The following is a 13,959-nucleotide window of genomic DNA, read 5'->3' as shown; positions in this document are numbered from 1 at the left end:
TACTTCTCAGGTGAACCCCTGGAATCTCACATCGCTCAGAGATTGGGGCGGCGGCGGCAATATTTTGCTCTCTTTCTAGTCCGCTTGGAAGCTTGCATATTTTTCTGCCAGCCTAAGCTACTCTAAAGGGACGTGGGTGGCGCTGTGGGTTAAACCACAGAGCCTAGGACTTGCCGATCAGAAGGTCAGCAGTTCGAATCCCCAGGACGGGGTGCGCTCCCGTTGCTCAGTCCCTGCTCCTGCCAACCTAGCAGTTCGAAAGCACGTCAAAGTGCAAGTAGATAAATAGGTACCGCTCCGGCGGGAAGGTAAACGGCGTTTCCGTGCGCTGCTCTGGTTCTCCAGAAGCGGCTTAGTCATGTTGGCCACGTGACCCGGAAGCTGTACGCCGGCTCCCTCGGCCAATAAAGCGAGATGAGCGCCGCAACCCCAGAGTCGGTCACGACTGGACCTAATGGTCAGGGGTCCCTTTACTGCAGCCAATAGAACAGGTTTTGGCATTTACCTTTTAAGCTAGTCTAAAAACACACATCATTGTGTGTTATTGTTTTATATCTATACAATACAGCAAAAATGCATGGGTGGGCAAAAAAATCACCTCGGGATTTTTTGGTAATTCCATTTGCATCGGCAGAAGACAGAATCTAAATGTAATTTGGCCCTGATAGACTTTTGAAATCATGCAATTTGCTTGCTGTTCCACTTCTCGTGTGTTCCACTTACTCGGGTCAATGTCTTCACGTTGAAAGACGCAACCTTTCCTTGCCTTGTGGTCTCTTGTTCCTCTAATTGCTCCTCTTGTGGTGATTGCAGTTCCGTATCTGTTTCCAGCTCTGAGGACCCATCTAATTGCTCCTGAATTATTGGGCTTCCCATCAAATATCTAATATATTCTCTTTGATGGAAGGGCTATTTCTTTTTCAACTTTGAAATGACTAACACTGATGATCTTAACTTCTACTTTCCTTTGGAGGTGGGGTTGAAGGGCAGTATATAAATTTAATTTAAAAAATAAAATAATAATTTATTGATATGGCCGCTGCTAAGCGGTACCCTTTCCAAAGTGGAAGAAGATTGGTCCAAACCCTCTTCATTTTCAGTGGGAGCTAGACATTTAGGCTCATCCAAGAGGGCCTCTTTGTGACTTATGAATGAGTACTTCTGCTTTAGACATAAGAATAAATTCATTGGTAGGCCTTCCTCCCAAACAGCTCTAACTAGCTACAGTGTTACCTTGGTTTTTGAACATCTCAGTTGATGAACATTTCGGTTTTCGGATGCCGTAAACCCAGAAGTAAATGCTTCAGTTTTGGAACACTTTTCAGAAGTTGAACGTGCCATGCAGCTTCCGTTTTGAGTTTTCCGTGTTGTATTGCGGCTTCCATATTGAGTTTTCGGTTTCTGAATGTTTCAGAACTCGGTCTTCTGGAATGGATTACTTTAAAAAACCAAGATACCACTGTATAATTGCTCCCAATATTATTTCCCCCTTCCTTGGAAAGAAGCTGGCAACTGAATCTTTGAGCTTACCAATTCTGTTCACATAACACAACAGTGCATATCCCCCCTCCCCCTTTTTATGAAAGATATCTTTGATTTTGGATATTGGAAAACATATTGTTCAATTTTTTTCTTCTGCTTGTGTGACTTACATAGCCCCCAAATGTTGACATCAAAATTACAAATATTACATGGTTAGTTCTGTTTTCCTTTTTATAAGGCAGGAGGCAAAAAGGGGGTAAGTTCTTGGGGGCCACATCCACCCACAAATCCCCAGTTATGAAAAGTATGAAAAAAATCAATCAATCAATCAATCAATCAATCAATCAATCAATGTTTATTACGGTCCAGAGACCCAACAAATCATTACAAATCAGTACACAATTCATACAGGCTACCTCCAGGTTAATCAAGCATTTTGTTTAGAATATAGGGCTCATTTGTTCTTGCAACCACCGATATAAACTTTGCCACTGCTAACGTTCTAGCATTTGTCCGGTCTTCCTGTAGGAACCTGACATAGTGAGCCTCTGATTTTCCCGGGAAAGATACCAGCAAGGGTAGTATCAGTTCAGCCCTCAATACATTTCTCAACAAGAAAAGCTATATTAAGCACTAGCTGAAAATGCCCAGTGTTGCATGGAAATTCTACCCAAAAAACCCACAATGTTTTTATATGGATAGTATAGTGTGGTTTGTTACTTTTAAGGGCTGTGTAACTCCCTCCCCCACTCAGCCTGAGTCTCAGCTTTGGCAAAGCAGGGGCACATTTTCTTGGGCATTAGCCAGCTATGGTGAAACTTAATACCTGGAGACTGCTCATTAGGCTTTTCTAAACATGTTCCCATTTGTGGATCTTCCTCATCTGTCTGCAAGAAAAAGTTATGGGAGACAATGCTTGCATCTATTAAATAGGTGACCGAGCTCAATGCCAAGTCTGCACTGGAATACCTAAGAAACAAATGTGCGCACAAAATAGTCATTTGACTTCATTATTGCTTTTTGACCCAGAAGGATCTCCAAAATGCCTTACATAACACAATTGAAATCCAAATATATTGGGGCTCCTGTTGCATCACTCTGGCACAAACTATTGCTCCAGGGTTATAAATACCCCACAACATACAATCCAGTTTTTCTTAAACCGTTGGCTGGTTTCCACTACCTTTCACCTGGGATGCCGCCATACAGTGGCTTAATTTGCACACTAGATACTGAGATACCACAAATGGGCTAAATATAGGCCCAAAATGGAAAACGAGCGAGGTCCCAACTAAAGAAGAATGGCAATTTAAGCTGACAGAATACGTGCAGCTTGCAGACTTAACATACAGAATAAGAGAACAAGAAGAACATGTGTTTAGAGAAGATTGGAAAACGTTCATTTAAAGGTGAAAGGTAAAGGACCCCTGGATGGTTAAGTCCAGTCAAAGGTGACTATGGGGTTGTGGTGCTCATCTCGCTTTCAGGCTGAGGGAGCCGGCGTTTGTCCACAGACAGCTTTCCGGGTCATGTGGCCAGCATGACTAAACCACTTCTGGTGCAACAGGACACCGTGATGGAAACCAGAGCATATGGAAACGCTGTTTACCTTCCCGTTGGAGCAGTACCTATTTATCTACTTGCACTGGGCTGCTTTCGAACTGCTAGGTTGGCAGGAGCTGGGACAGAGCAACAGGAACTCACCCCCGATGCATGGATTCAAACCGCCGACCTTCTGATCTGCAAGCCCAAGAGGTTCAGTGGTTTAGACCACTGCGCCACCCGCGTCCCACTTTCTCATTTACCTGGAAGGAACTCCCACTGAGCTTGGCGGGGCTCATACTCGAGTAGGACCAAACTGTTACCCTGTGAAAACTTCCCCCTACTGCCTTCATTGTTGCAGCCTCATCAAACAGCATGTCACGTAGCAACACCAACAAGCATCATTGTCGCCGCTTGTCAGGTTAATTTATGTACGCATTGCAGTATTCATCCTAGGACTTGCACATGGTCAGTTAAAGCAGGCAAGGGAAGCGGCTGGATTTCAGATGGGAATTGTGCCTGTTTGTATTTTAACATGTAAAACACCTCCTGGATATCTTTTATGCATTGCAGGCAAAAACAAACAGACTACACTAAGGTACTGTACAGATCCCCTGGGAGCAACAGAACTCAATATAGTGTGTGATTTGGTTATCCTTACCTTTGATGGGTTCTTGCACAAAGAACATGTTTTGTTTTGTTGTTGTTTTTTGTTACTTCGTAGCGTGTGGTTAATACCACCGGGAAGTGATTCCGCCGTCAGAGACAGATGCCAGGTCAGCTCTCATCGCTGTAGATGAAAATTTTGCTATTAGTATTCTCCACCTTCCTACTAATGAACTGTCTAATCACATCGCGGCTGTCTGTACTGATAATCCTCCCCTGTTGCCAAGGTTGCAAGAGGTTTTCAAAAAGAAAAGAAACAATATTTTTGCAACAAGAGCCTTCTACACGCTCCACATTAAACAGATTGCAGACTTTTTTTTTAACCTTTTAAACTCAGGTTCAGCAAGTGGCAGCTCTTGGGGAAAACCTGTCATCCTTGAAGGAGCCGCTTGCTAGTAACTTGCCAATTCAAAGGTAAGTGAGAGTGTGGAGTGAACAATCATTGTGGTTCTTTGGCATAAGGACTGGACCTTTGGCCCATCACCCACCTTTTCTTTCCCAGAACAACCTCTTCACCACCTTAGTGAGATAGAATCAGCATGCATTTCCTGTAATAAATATAGCTTTCTTATTTTTCCTAAACTCAGATTGTCAGTGTGATTATATCCAGGGCAAAGTTTGCTCTTCCAACAGGGATTCAGTATTGAGATCAATTTCTGCTGTGGATATATATAGATTTAGATAGATTAGATTAGATAGATTAGATTAGATAGCTAGCTAGCTAGATATTTAAATTTTCTGTTTTACAATTTAGAATATTCATGTATACAACCTTAAAATATCAGTGATTTCCCTTCTTCTCTTTCCATGGTTCATTTTACATAGATAAATCCCTGCATATTTTATATAAACTAAACCATTCAGTATTCCATTATTACTTCCATCAAAACTTATTTACACTGTTGAATTTATCTCAATGCTGCCAATGTTTTCAAATGTACTCAATCCCTCCCCCATATATTCAGTAAACATTTTCCAATCTTCTTTAAATGAATGTTCTTCTTGTTCTCTTATTCTATACGTTAGATCCGCAAGCTGCGCATATTCCATCAGTTTAAGTTGCCATTCTTCTTTGGTTGGGACTTTGCTTGTTTTCCATTTTTGGGCTAACAAAACACTTACCGCCATAGTGGCATACATATAATTTCTGCTGAGGGTTTTAATGCCAAAAGTCAGCAGTCCACAGGTTGCCAACCCAGATCTACTCTGACTTGTAACAGCCCACCAGAGTCTCTGGCAAAAGTCTCTCTCACCCCTTTTCCAAAAGTGGCACATTCCTGGAAGTCTTTCTTTTCAAGTAATTCTCTTGGATCAAAGAAGCTTGTGTGGGAATTAGACTCTAGTGCCCATTTGCAGAGCATGCAGAAGATAGTCCTGATCCCTTTAATTACCGTATTTTTCGCTCTATAAGACGCACCAGACCATAAGACGCACCTAGTTTTTGGAGGAGGAAAACAAGAAAAAAAATATTTTGAATCCCAGAAACCAGAACAGCAAGAGGGATCGCTGCGCAGTGAAAGCAGCAATCCCTCTTGTTGTTCTGGCTTCTGGGATAGCTGCGCAGCCTGCATTCACTCCATAAGATGCACACACATTTCCCCTTACTTTCTAGGAGGGAAAAAGTGAGTCTTACAGAGCAAAAAATATGGTAGTTCTATTTTCCCCTCCTATAAAAACTACGCAAGACACTCTCTGTATAAACTTCAAAGAGCAAATAACTTTTACTTAGTGTACTTGTACTTGCAGATTAAATATACAACACGGGTACTTAAATTGCTAAAATGCTAAAATGTCCCTGGGGCATAAGCCTGGGCAGTGTGTATGGAGATCCTCAGCTGCCCAGATGACAAGACCCCTGGCCTGGCTGATGCGGTCCAAAGGAAAGCAGAGCAATACATTTGGCACCAGCTTGGCTGAATGAATTGCTGGAAGGAGGTGTACAAGGCGCCATTCAAATATCTCAGGGACTCCACTCTGAATTTGTGTAGGGTTTACTCCTCAGCTTTTTCTTCTCTGAAATATGTCCCTCAAGGCAGCAGAGATTTAGAATCAGTTTTCCTTCTCCTAGATCAGGCATAGGCAAACTCAGCCCTCCAGCTGTTTTGGGACTACAACTCCTATCATCCCTCGCTAACAGTACCCGTGGTCAGGGATGATGGGAGTTGTAGTCCCAAAACATATGGAGGGCCGAGTTTGCCTATGCTTGTCCTAGATGGGCTATGTTCCCAGGTTGACAGGCCTTGTCAGCTCCTCATTTCCCTCTACAGCATGTGCAGAAACTGTCTTCTTGAATTCCCTTATTCTAATTGTAAGGTTTTGAATTTGGGGGTTGTAGATTTGTGTGTGTGTGTGAAAAGATCACAGCTATCTAAAGTTGCTGGACAAAACATGCTAAACATTAGACAGCATTCTAGATCCTGGACCAATACAGAATAAGCCTCCAAGGGATGTCATGTCATTGTCAAACATTTGTTCAGACAGCGTTCATCTTAATTTTGATGCATTTCTTACATGCTATAGCTTTGTACTAAACTTACTTCTGGAAGATTGTCATGCTAAATTTATGTTCAGAAAGCGTGGATGTGCTCGGAACCTTTAACCACTGATTTGAAATTCTCTATACATTGTTTTCTCCAAATTGTGCTCAATCCAAGCCAGAAAGGTATGCATTATTTAAATTCCCTACGCTGAGGACCTAATTTTTCACACCTGCAAAGTAAATGAAAGTGCTTTCTGCTTTGGAGAGGAGAAACAATGAATTGATTCAATGGCCACATTATGACTACAATGTAGCCTACAGCTGCAACTTGAAGCACAATTTCCAAGGAGTGAAATCAGTTGGAGTTTACTTCTGAGTAAACATGATTACAATTGCAACACATTCGTTTTAAATTCATAGTTGGCTCACCATGGGCATTAACAAATTGCACTTAGAATTTTACATTTGTCAGTTGAAAAACAAACCAGAGTTTTGTGTAGGAATTACTGTAATGAACCCAAACCTTAAAAAGCCTGCAAAATGTTGTTTGACTCCCCCATAATTTTGAATGTGTTTTTTCTGACAGGTGTAAGAGTGCTAATAAGGTCACTGTACCATTTTTTGAGCGTGAACTAATCGGAAGCAATTTTACAGAATCTAACATCTGCATGCTGAAGTGTGGGTCAAAGGGAACAAATCTGAACACCAATCTCTTACAGATGTAGATGCAAAAGTTATTATTGTAAAAGGAGCTATTATAAAAAAATAAACGCTTTCTCCCTGTATGGCATAGTCTTTCAGAAAAATCAGAATTTAACATACTAAACCTGTGCACCAAATTACATAAATAATGCAAATCTATCATAATCAGGCAGTTGACTAGGAGATAGTAGCTAGTTTTCTGAAATGCCCACATGAAAATGGAAGAGCTCCGTAGCACAGGGTACTTATCCAGGTAACTATGACAACATGAGGGGCCTGTAGCTTACACTATCATCAAGCTGCAACTTGACTTTGGAATTTGTGCTCAACCATGTTCATTGGCAGAATATCATTGTAGACAAGATGGTCTGGAGACAAGCAAGGAGAGAAGGTGTAGTCCTCCTCTTTTTCACATTTCTATAGGGATTTTGCATGGAGAGGCTGTCGTGTTGGAAAACGATGGCTGGACTAGAGTGCTGAGATGAGCGCCTTACTACCTGTGCACTTCCATCTTTCATTTTTCTCATACAAAAAAAATTACCGGATTTGCACCAAAGAACAGTTTTTTTAAAAGTGTGTAGCTCCAAGCCACATGATGCTTTAGAGTCACCCGAATGAAGGGCTGCTATGCATCCTTCACTCCCATTTTTCCTTTCCCATCTGTGCCTGCAAGGGTGAATTTTATTTTAATTTTTAACAGAGGTGTTTCATGCCCGAAAACTTCTGCACAAAAGAACTGTTCCACTGTGGACACTGGAAAAGTGAAGGCTGCCTCCTTTCCTTGGAGGTGATGGAAAGAAAATGAAAGAAGGCAGTGACACTCCGCAAAATTACACCGCACACGTAAGAAAGCCCATCAGATTGAGAAAATCTGAATTTAGTGGAGGGCACCAGGTGGATGAGAACTTTGTTGTGAGGATGCATACCAAAAAACAAAAAAACAAAAACAACAACCCAGAGATGCAGTGTTGTATTCAGCTAACTTGTATTCAGATTAGACCCACTGAAATTAATGGGCCTGCATTGGTGAGGTCTATTAATGTCAATGTGTCTACTCTGAATACAACTTTTAGTGCTTCTTATTAGCTGCCTTGGAAGGTTTTACATGCTTAAAGACAGGATATAAATAATGGGAATAAATAGATATCGCAACGACATTCAAATGCCTTCTTGCTGAAGAAATATGCTGATAAAATAGTCTTGTGAATATTAGAGAGCTATGCTAGTTGCGTTGGCCATAAGGTCATCAGATGCAATTGCACAAAGATCAGCAAGATAAGCCTTACTGTATGCTATGATTTTCCAAGGGAGCCTTTTTAAAAGGAAAGACTCATAGCTGAAAGAGACCTTAGCACATTCAAGAGTTCAAGGATGTTTGGCTTCCAAAGGTGAATTATCACACCAATTTCAATCATGATAATGGATCACTTAGCACTCTAAATGGGTAGGTATTTGTAGTAACAACCTTAAGGGATGTTCAAAGCTCAAATAAATAAAGCTTGGAGAAGAATGTAAATTACAGCCACACTATTAATCAGTCTGACTTTGAAACCAGAAAGCCTGCAGAATGTCTTTTGCAGGCAAAAGAAATTTGGTAAGTTTGTTAAGAGATGGTGTAACAAGCATTGAACTGAAAAAAAGAAAAGAAAAAAGAAACGTCAGAAATTTGGGGTTATTTCTAAATGGCAGGACTGTCCTCGACCATTTTCACATCTGAAGTCAAAATGACACACCTCGAAAAATAATTGTGTGCAGCAAAAATAGAAATAGAAATAGAAAAATTAAGTGAGACTATAGAGGAGAGGGGGAAACTGGGAAACAACTTAGAGTGCAATGCCACATTCTGTATGAAAAATGACAACGAATAAAGCAAATATTGATACCCCTTGCCAGTTTGTGTGTGTGTGTGTAATGAATGATACAGGAAGAGACTGGAGACAGAAATATGGCAGTCCACCCTTTACTTGCTCTTCAAAGTCCCTGCTTCACTCTGGGCAAAAGAGTTGTCACCTGTTTTACTTGCCCCTACTGCTGTGTCTAAGGGACGCGGGTGGCGCTGTGGGTTAAACCACAGAGCCTAGGACTTAGAATCATAGAATAGAATCATAGAATCATAGAGTTGGAAGAGACCACAAGGGCCATCGAGTCCAACCCCCTGCCAAGCAGGAAACACCATCAGAGCACTCCTGACATATGGTTGTCAAGCCTCTGCTTAAAGACCTCCAAAGAAGGAGACTCCACCACATTCCTTGGCAGCAAATTCCACTGTCGAACAGCTCTTACTGTCAGGAAGTTCTTCCTAATGTTTAGGTGGAATCTTCTTTCTTGTAGTTTGGATCCATTGCTCCGTGTCCACTTCTCTGGAGCAGCAGAAAACCTTTCTCCCTCCTCTATGTGACATCCTTTTATCTATTGAGAGCCAGTGTGGTGTAGTGGTTAAGAGCGGTAGTCTCGTAATCTGGGGAACCGGGTTCGCGTCTCCACTCCTCCACATGCAGCTGCTGGGTGACCTTGGGCCAGTCACACTTCTCTGAAGTCTCTCAGCCCCACTCACCTCACAGAGTGTTTGTTGTGGGGGAGGAAGGGAAAGGAAAATGTTAGCCGCTTTGAGACTCCTGAAGGGGAGTGAAAGGCGGGATATCAAATCCAAACTCCTCCTCTTCTTCTTCTTCTTCTTCTTCTTCTTCTTCTTCTTCTTCTTCTTCTATATTTGAACATGACTATCATATCACCCCTTAACCTCCTCTTCTCCAGGCTAAACATGCCCAGCTCCCTTAGCCCAGCTCCCTTAGCCATTCCTCATAAGGCATCGTTTCCAGGCCTTTGACCATTTTAGTTGCCCTCCTCTGGACCCGTTCCAGTTTGTCAGTGTCCTTCTTGAACTGTGGTGCCCAGAACTGGACACAGTACTCCAGGTGAGGTCTGACCAGAGCAGAATACAGTGGCACTATTACTTCCCTTGATCTAGATGCTATACTCCTATTGATGCAGCCCAGAATTGCATTGGCTTTTTTAGCTGCCGCGTCACACTGTTGGCTCATGTCAAGTTGGTGGTCAACCAAGACTCCTAGATCCTTTTCACATGTACTGCTCTCAAGCCAGGTGTCACCCATCTTGTATTTGTGCCTCTCATTTTTTTTGCCCAAGTGCAATACTTTACATTTCTCCCTGTTAAAATTCATCTTGTTTGTTTTGGCCCAGTTCTCTAATCTGTCAAGGTCGTTTTGAAGTGTGATCCTGTCCTCTGGGGTGTTAGCCACCCCTCCCAGTTTGGTGTCATCTGCAAATTTGATCAGGATGCCCTTCAGTCCATCATCCAAGTCGTTGATAAAGATGTTGAATAAGACCGGGTCCAAGACAGAACCATGTGGCACCCCACTAGTCACTCTTCTCCAGGATGAAGAGGAACCATTGATGAGCACCCTTTGGGTTCGGTCAGTCAGCCAGTTACAAATCCACTGAGTGGTAGCATAGTCAAGACCGCATTTTACCAGCTTCTTTACAAGAATATCATGGGGCACCTTGTCAAATGCCTTGCTGAAATCAAGGTAGGATACATCCACTGCATTCCCTTCATCTACCAGGGTTGTAATTCTGTCAAAAAATGAGATCAGGTTAGTCTGACATGACTTATTTTTCAGAAATCCATGCTGACTATTGGTGATCACAGCATTCCTTTCTAGGTGCTCACAGACTGTTTGCTTAATGATCTGCTCCAGAGTCTTCCCTGGTATTGATGTCAGACTGACTGGGCGGTAATTATTTGGGTCCTCTCTTTCCCCCTTTTGAAAATAGGGACAACATTTGCCCTCCTCCAGTCTGCCGGGACTTTGCCTGTTCTCCAGGAATTCTCAAAGATGACTGCCAGTGGTTCTGAAATCACATCTGCCAGTTCTTTTAATACTCTTGGATGCAGTTCATCTGGCCCTGGAGACTTGAATACATCTAGACTAGCCAAGTATTCTTGTACTATCTCCTTAGTTATTCTGGGCTGTGTTTCCTCTGCTGAATCATTTGCTCCAAATTCTTCAGGTCGGGCATTGTTTTCTTTATCGGAGAAGACTGAGGCAAAGAAGGCATTGAGGAGTTCAGCCCTTTCTGTGTCCCCTGTTTGCATTTCACCATCTTCTCCTCTGAGTGACCCCACTGTTTCTTTGTTCTTCCTTTTGCTACGAACATACCCATAAAAGCCTTTTTTGTTGCTTTTAACCTCTCTAGCAAGCCTGAGTTCATTCTGTGCTTTAGCTTTTCTGACTTTGTGTCTACACGTGCTGGCTATTTGTTTGAATTCCTCTTTGGTGGTTTCCCCCCTTTTCCATTTTTTGTACACATCCTTTTTTAATCTTAACTCAGTTAAAAGTTCTTTAGATAGCCACCCTGGCTTCTTTAGGCACCTTCCATGTTTCCGTCTCATTGGTATTGCCTGAAGTTGTGCTTTTACTATCTCCCTCTTAACAAACTCCCAGCCTTGCCGATCAGAAGGTTGGCGGTTCGAATCCCTGCAACAGGGTGAGCTCCCCTTGCTCGGTCCCTGCTCCTGCCAACCTAGCAGTTCGAAAGCACGTCAAAGTGCAAGTAGATAAATAGGTACTGCTACGGCAGGAAGGTAAACGGCGTTTCTGTGCGCTGCTCTGGTTCGCCAGAAGTGGCTTAGTCATGCTAGCCACATGACCCGGAAGCTGTACGCCAGCTCCCTCAGCCAATAAAGCGAGATGAGCGCCGCAACCCCAGAGTCAGTCACGACTGGACCTGATGGTCAGGGGTCCCTTTGCCTTTTACTGCTGTGTCTAACTGCTACTTGATACTTTGTATAGGATTGCTAATTATAAAAACATGACTTCAAGCACCACACAGTGGGAGAGCTCAGTTAAACCTGGGAGAGCTGCTATCTTTGTCCATGTGTTTTACAGTATTTTATTTATTCAATTTACATATTTCCCTTCATCTGAGGATCACAGGGTGGTTTACAATATGGAAACAAAAACACACACACACCATAATAATAAACGAAAACAATACCTCCCGCCCGAGTTTAAAATCCCATTGATGTTTAATTAGTCAATTAGTCAAAGGCCTAGGAAAGAAGAGGAATGTTTTCACCTGCCGCCTAAAGGTGCATAATGAAGACACCAGGCGAACCTTCCTGGGGAGAGCATGCCACAAATGGGGGGGGGCACTGCAGGAAGGCACGTTCTTGTGTTGACACCCTCTGGACTTCGCATGGAAGAGGCACATGAAGAAGGCATACCCTCCAACATTTCTCCGATGAAAATAGGGATATCCCATTCCATAATGATAATGTAACTATTTATACCCCACACATCTTACCGGGTTGCTCCAGCCACTCTGGGTGGCTTCCAACATACATATAAACATAATAAAACATTGAACATTAAAAAGAAAAATCCCTATACAGGATTGCCTTCAGATGGCTCGGGGGCCAGATAATTCCATACCTTCCAACTTTTCTCTAGCGAAAATAGGGATGTCCTAAGGAAAAGCAGGACATTCCAGGATCAAATCAGAAACTGCAGCTGTTGTACAAGGGATGACTATTATGACTGGAATGTAATTGAAAGCAATAAGATTTTGGAATGCAGAAACAAAGTAAATCACCAAATGACCAATTCTAGCACGCGGGGGGCCACTAAAATTATTTAATTTGGTATTTGAATGATTAGTATTAGCAATTGTAGTATAATTTAGCATCGATAGAATGAGGCTATGTAATAATAAAATTTAAGGTCTTATATATATAGAATAAATGTTCATAAATGTACCAAACACGCACCTACATAGATATGTGGACCACATGTCTGGAGCAGCACAGGAAGACCGCCCTGAAACCATTTTGACTCCCAAACTGACCAAATGTTTTCTCTGCAAGGAGGGAGGGGGTGAGGGAACCTTCCCATTGTCTGAGGAATTGGGTAATCACCATCTCAAGGGAACGGACAGACTACCAGGAAAGGCAATCAGATAAGGCATTATCAGATAACCTGGCAGACAGGAAAAACAACATTCAAAATTATTGTTGTAGACTGCATTTTCTGTGATGTAGGTATGTTGTTTGTGGGGGGTGGTCTTGGGTTACACCCCTTCTGTGATGTATGTATGATGTATGGAGGGGTGGTCTTGAGCTCCAGGGAATTTAATATGTCTATATAAAGGCAGGCACACCTTTGTTCTGGGTCCTCCTCCATCCTCCTGCATGTGAGGGAAGCACCCTGTTGCAACAGCTTTAATAAAGGTCAGGCTTACTAGCTGCTTTGCTTCTCAATATTCTCTGGTTGGCCTGTTATTTTCTCCTACCGATAGGGAACCCACTTAAGGACTCTATACGGGTTCTTGGATACCCCATAAGGGAAGAAGGGCAGAATTTTCTTTACAACAGCTATTATTGGATTATTGTAATTGAAAACTAATTATTATTACCACAGAAACTGGGATGGCTTCTCTAAATCAGGCACATCCCTGGAAAATTGGGACACTTGATCTCAGGGTCCAGGTAGGTTCATACAGAAAAAGGCAGTCCTTGGGGTATTGCAGTCCCGAGCCATTTGAAGCTAAGGTAAAGGTAAAGGGACCCCTGACCATTAGGTCCAGTCGTGACTGACTGGGGTTGCGGCACTCATCTCGCTTTACAGGCTGCAGGAGCCAGCATACAGCTTCTGGGTCATGTGGCCAGCATGACTAAGCCGCTTCTGGCGAACCAGAGCAGTGCATGGAAACGCCATATACCTTCCCGCCGGAGCGGTACCTATTTATCTACTTGCACTTTGACGTGCTTTCGAACTGCTAGGTTGGCAGGAGCAGGGACCGAGCAATGGGAGCTCACCCTGTTGTGGGGATTCGAACCTCCGATCTTCTGATCGGCAAGTCCTAGGCTCTGTGGTTTAACCCACAGCGACACCCGCGTCCCTTTCATTTGAAGCTGTTGTTGTTGTTTAGTCGTTTAGTCGTGTCCGACTCTTCGTGACCCCATGGACCAGAGCACGCCAGGCACTCCTGTCTTCCACTGCCTCCCGCAGTTTGGTCAAACTCATGCTGGTAGCTTCGAGAACACTATCCAACCATCTCATCCTCTG

The 13,959-nt window shown here is 42.9% G+C and overlaps 2 protein-coding genes across 2 annotated transcripts in view; both read right to left on the bottom strand.

Annotated features, from left to right (window-relative positions):
* Positions 1–13,959, bottom strand: part of LOC310765406 (complement factor H-related protein 5-like) — a 316,979-nt gene that overhangs the window by 58,796 nt on the left and 244,224 nt on the right. The gene's annotated exons all lie outside the window — the stretch shown is intronic.
* The window catches only part of CRB1 (crumbs cell polarity complex component 1), a 163,150-nt gene that overhangs the window by 139,374 nt on the left and 9,817 nt on the right, over positions 1–13,959 (bottom strand). Inside the window, exon 4 of the mRNA XM_083620240.1 lies at positions 3,686–3,814. Within this exon, the coding sequence (XP_083476366.1) occupies positions 3,686–3,713 (28 nt within the window). The 5' untranslated portion in view covers positions 3,714–3,814. The remainder of the gene's footprint in view (positions 1–3,685; positions 3,815–13,959) is intronic.

Source organism: Podarcis filfolensis (assembly GCF_964270895.1).
Source record: "Podarcis filfolensis genome assembly, chromosome: 6".
In the NCBI taxonomy this organism is placed as follows: Eukaryota; Metazoa; Chordata; class Lepidosauria; order Squamata; family Lacertidae; genus Podarcis; species Podarcis filfolensis.
The sequence above is the reverse complement of the archived record's forward strand: the minus strand, read 5'-3'. Positions and strand labels throughout refer to the sequence as shown.